Source organism: Pelobates fuscus, chromosome 1, assembly GCF_036172605.1.
Source record: "Pelobates fuscus isolate aPelFus1 chromosome 1, aPelFus1.pri, whole genome shotgun sequence".
NCBI lineage: Eukaryota > Metazoa > Chordata > Amphibia > Anura > Pelobatidae > Pelobates > Pelobates fuscus.
Window position 1 is genome coordinate 94924889 of NC_086317.1, and position 5730 is coordinate 94930618.

Below are 5730 nucleotides of genomic sequence, written 5' to 3' on the forward strand. Positions count from 1 at the left end.
ATAATATCACTTTTGTGTTTGGTTAAATTTACCTTCCAAATTTATACCTATAAATGATTTCCCTAAGACTGAGCACGGCAGTTGGGAATTTTTGTTGTGGTTAGACTAGATTCCTCACTTGTAATTTTATCAGCCAAAGTGCAATCCACTTCAGAACCACACTAGGGGAGGAAAAATACTTTGTAAACCATAGGATCAAGTGTTATTCACCTCTTGTTGTTTATTTGCTAACTTGCACCTGCAGTCTACTTTATGTGGGGCAGACAACTAGGCCCCTAAAAATCGAGATTCAGGGAGCATCGGTTAGCTATTTTACACAAAGATACAAAATCTACCGTGGCTTGTCATTTTAAATTGGTCCACAACAGTGATCCTTCCCTTATCGCAGTTATGGGGATAGAATGGATCTCTCTTATTGGGGAATCCAGCAAAAAGCCCTTGTCGCTGCCGTATCCAGATGGATCTTCACACTAAATACCCTAAAGCCTTATGATTTAAATGAGGAGCTTGATTTTATTTAAATATAATTTTTGTATTTATTATTCTTTATTCATCATTTTATATATATTTTTATATTGTTTATTCCCCTTGTTATTTATTTTTCTTAGCCATTCAAGTATGTGCATAGTTGTACTTATCGGCATATTGGTTTCATATTAATGATAAGGTTTCTTTGGTTTTGCATATTTTGTCTGCTTCGCTAACATTTGTATGTTTTCAGCAAGTCATGGGTAATGATTTTTTACAAAGGTTATTTTGGTTATAATATTGATCAATTAATGTGTTTTAAATATTCAATAATAAAAAGTATATTGAGATGTTTGATTTTTTTTAAACTGAATCTTGATTCCAGGACTGATTTTGGTAGTGTTCTCAATATGCCCCATACTCTGCAAGTATCCTACACCCTTGTCTTGAAAAAGTCTCACAAGCAAGACGAAACACGTAGACGTTGTTACATGGTCACGGATTTGGGCTACAGTTTCTTAAAGGCCACTGCAGACTTTTTTTAAGTTACCGGCAGGGGTCCTAACTGAACATCAGGGGTTCTCTCTCCCCCCGCCTTGATGTGTTAACGAATCCCTGCTCGTTCGTGGTTATCCACAAATGCTGCTTTGTGTAACGGGATGCAGGCATTTAACTTACAAGAGCTAGTGTGGATGCTGATCTATGGACCATTTCTGCAGGATTCAGAAACCCTACCATCTGTTTTTTTTCCAGCATCCTTTGTACAGGTGGTGTGACCCAATTATATTGGGTCTAAAATTAAATTACAAAACAACAGAGTTAAAAAAATATACGTAAAAGAGACATTTACTGCCCAAATAAATAATATATCACAATTCAGTAGATATACCCTAATGAAAACTTGAATGCATATAACTATGCATGTTTTCATTGGGGGTATATCTAAAATAGCTTGTCTGGATCATTTGCAAGCCCTCCTGTTATAATCCGGTCCACACTTTCCAATTACAAACAAAATGCAACTCAATGAGAAATTGCAAGACAAAGGCTCTGAGCAATTGCCTCCTCTAGAGTTTAGCTCCATGGAGCCAAGCAGCTAGAAGAAACAGGACCGGTAGTCTGCTTGACAGCAAGAGGAGTGTAAAAAAGTTAATTTATAAAAGTGCTAATTTCTATAGAAATCTGTATTTTTGCAAAATGGAAACATAGGGCACACTCTTTACACATAAAGAACTGCAACAAGTGGATGTGCTTTAGGGCTCTTGAGTGTCCTCTTGAGTAAACACACTGGCAAAACATGACACTTCAGGACTAAACCTGCAAAATAGGTGTCCCTATTTACTAGATGCATGGACTACTCTGTCCCTGTAAGCCCATGTTGCTGTCTCCATATCCACAGCAGAGGAGCCACAGGTGTCCTGTCACTCCACACACATGGGTCATTGTGTCTCTAACATTGCACACACTTGGCTCACTAGGTACCTGCCTATGTGTACACAATTGTGAGTGCGTCACGGTGTCAGCACAACAGCACACACATGGGTCAGTGTGTTTACCACTGTGCACACATGGCTTACTATGTCTCCCTTACTGGGCACACATTGGTCACTGTCATGTCCCCACATGATTCACTGTGTCCCCACCACAGCATACACTTAAGTGAAAGTCACTGTGACTTCACCACAACATACTCATGGGTCACAGTCAGTGTTCCTGTCACTGAGAGAACAGAGTCGATGGACCTTGATTGCTGCACACACATGGCTCTCTGTGTATCTATCATTGCACACACTGGGTAACTAAATACCTGCCAATGCATACACAATTGTGAACATGTCCTCACCACTACACACAAGTAGGTCACTATGTCACCACCACTACATACACATGGGCCAGTGTGTGTGTTTACTACTGCACACACATGGGTCACTGTATCGCCACCACTGCATATACATAGGTGAAAGTCAATGTATACTGACCATTGCATATATATGTGAAAGTCACTATGACCCCATCAAAGAATACATATAGGTCACACTGACCCCATCACAGCATACATATAGGTCACTCTGACCCCACAACTGCATATATAGGTGAAAGTCACTGTGACCCCACCACAGCATATTCAAGGGTCACAGTCAATGTTCCTGCCACTATAAGCACAGAGTAGCTGGACCTTTCATACTGTACACACACACGACACTGTCATTGTACACGCGTGGCTCCCTGTTTCTCTGTCATTGCACACGCGTGGCTCCCTGTGCCTCTGTCATTGCACACGCGTGGCTCCCTGTGCCTCTGTCATTGCACACGCGTGGCTCCCTGTGCCTCTGTCATTGCACACGCGTGGCTCCCTGTGCCTCTGTCATTGCACACGCGTGGCTCCCTGTGCCTCTGTCATTGCACACGCGTGGCTCCCTGTGCCTCTGTCATTGCACACGCGTGGCTCCCTGTGCCTCTGTCATTGCACACGCGTGGCTCCCTGTGTCTCTGTCATTGCACACGCGTGGCTCCCTGTGCCTCTGTCATTGCACACGCGTGGCTCCCTGTGCCTCTGTCATTGCACACGCGTGGCTCCCTGTGCCTCTGTCATTGCACACGCGTGGCTCCCTGTGCCTCTGTCATTGCACACGCGTGGCTCCCTGTGCCTCTGTCATTGCACACGCGTGGCTCCCTGTGCCTCTGTCATTGCACACGCGTGGCTCCCTGTGCCTCTGTCATTGCACACGCGTGGCTCCCTGTGCCTCTGTCATTGCACACGCGTGGCTCCCTGTGCCTCTGTCATTGCACACGCGTGGCTCCCTGTGCCTCTGTCATTGCACACGCGTGGCTCCCTGTGCCTCTGTCATTGCACACGCGTGGCTCCCTGTGCCTCTGTCATTGCACACGCGTGGCTCCCTGTGCCTCTGTCATTGCACACGCGTGGCTCCCTGTGCCTCTGTCATTGCACACGCGTGGCTCCCTGTGCCTCTGTCATTGCACACGCGTGGCTCCCTGTGCCTCTGTCATTGCACACGCGTGGCTCCCTGTGCCTCTGTCATTGCACACGCGTGGCTCCCTGTGCCTCTGTCATTGCACACGCGTGGCTCCCTGTGCCTCTGTCATTGCACACGCGTGGCTCCCTGTGCCTCTGTCATTGCACACGCGTGGCTCCCTGTGCCTCTGTCATTGCACACGCGTGGCTCCCTGTGCCTCTGTCATTGCACACGCGTGGCTCCCTGTGCCTCTGTCATTGCACACGCGTGGCTCCCTGTGCCTCTGTCATTGCACACGCGTGGCTCCCTGTGCCTCTGTCATTGCACACGCGTGGCTCCCTGTGCCTCTGTCATTGCACACGCGTGGCTCCCTGTGCCTCTGTCATTGCACACGCGTGGCTCCCTGTGCCTCTGTCATTGCACACGCGTGGCTCCCTGTGCCTCTGTCATTGCACACGCGTGGCTCCCTGTGCCTCTGTCATTGCACACGCGTGGCTCCCTGTGCCTCTGTCATTGCACACGCGTGGCTCCCTGTGCCTCTGTCATTGCACACGCGTGGCTCCCTGTGCCTCTGTCATTGCACACGCGTGGCTCCCTGTGCCTCTGTCATTGCACACGCGTGGCTCCCTGTGCCTCTGTCATTGCACACGCGTGGCTCCCTGTGCCTCTGTCATTGCACACGCGTGGCTCCCTGTGCCTCTGTCATTGCACACGCGTGGCTCCCTGTGCCTCTGTCATTGCACACGCGTGGCTCCCTGTGCCTCTGTCATTGCACACGCGTGGCTCCCTGTGCCTCTGTCATTGCACACGCGTGGCTCCCTGTGCCTCTGTCATTGCACACGCGTGGCTCCCTGTGCCTCTGTCATTGCACACGCGTGGCTCCCTGTGCCTCTGTCATTGCACACGCGTGGCTCCCTGTGCCTCTGTCATTGCACACGCGTGGCTCCCTGTGCCTCTGTCATTGCACACACGTGGCTCCCTGTGCCTCTGTCATTGCACACACGTGGCTCCCTGTGCCTCTGTCATTGCACACACGTGGCTCCCTGTGCCTCTGTCATTGCACACACGTGGCTCCCTGTGCCTCTGTCATTGCACACACGTGGCTCCCTGTGCCTCTGTCATTGCACACACGTGGCTCCCTGTGCCTCTGTCATTGCACACACGTGGCTCCCTGTGCCTCTGTCATTGCACACACGTGGCTCCCTGTGCCTCTGTCATTGCACACACGTGGCTCCCTGTGCCTCTGTCATTTCACACACGTGGCTCCCTGTGCCTCTGTCATTGCACACACGTGGCTCCCTGTGCCTCTGTCATTGCACACACGTGGCTCCCTGTGCCTCTGTCATTGCACACACGTGGCTCCCTGTGCACACACATGGCTCTCTGTATATGTCATTGCACACACATGGCTCTCTGTATATGTCATTGCACACACATGGCTCTCTGTATATGTCATTGCACACACATGGCTCTCTGTATATGTCATTGCACACACATGGCTCCCTGTGTCTCTGTCATTGCACACACGGTTCCCTGTGTCTCTGTCATTGCACACACATGGCTCCCTGTGTCTCTGTCATTGCACACACATGGCTCCCTGTGTCTCTGTCATTGCACACGCATGGCTCCCTGTGTCTCTGTCATTGCACACGCATGGCTCCCTGTGTCTCTGTCATTGCACACGCATGGCTCCCTGTGTCTCTGTCATTGCACACGCATGGCTCCCTGTGTCTCTGTCATCGCACACGCATGGCTCCCTGTGTCTCTGTCATCGCACACGCATGGCTCCCTGTGTCTCTGTCATCGCACACGCATGGCTCCCTGTGTCTCTGTCATTGCACACACATGGCTCCCTGTGTCTCTGTCATTGCACACACATGGCTCCCTGTGTCTCTGTCATTGCACACACATGGCTCCCTGTGTCTCTGTCATTGCACATGTGATGAAGGGTACCATCAATACTGATTCCTTCCAGCCCTCACTGCTCCCAGACACAGCCAGCCCGCGGCTCTGTACCATGTAAGTAAGGCAAGCTATCAGTTATTATTACCCGCCAATCCGACACACACTCAATTCATTTCTCACCTTCAACATGACAGCAGACGGGAGGTCAGGCTGCTGGAGGAAGTTAGGCCACGTTTCCCTTAGCAACAGAAAGACCTTAGCAACGCGTCGCAGTCTGAGGATGGGACGGCGGCTCGAGCGGCCCAAACTTCCCCCCAGCAGGGATTGCAATCACGGGGAATACTCGTTCGCGAGGAAGTCACCCGTTACATACCCATAGCGA

At 50.2% G+C, this 5730-nt stretch overlaps 1 protein-coding gene across 2 annotated transcripts in view; it reads right to left on the bottom strand.

Moving 5' to 3' along the window:
• The window catches only part of APOO (apolipoprotein O), a 94149-nt gene extending 88515 nt beyond the window's left edge, over nt 1-5634 (bottom strand). For both annotated transcript variants that reach the window (XM_063450096.1, XM_063450095.1), the window contains exon 1: nt 5529-5634. In XM_063450096.1, coding sequence (XP_063306166.1) covers nt 5529-5537 — 9 coding nt within the window. In that variant the 5' untranslated portion in view covers nt 5538-5634. The remainder of the gene's footprint in view (nt 1-5528) is intronic.
• Between the last annotated feature and the right edge of the window lie 96 nt (nt 5635-5730).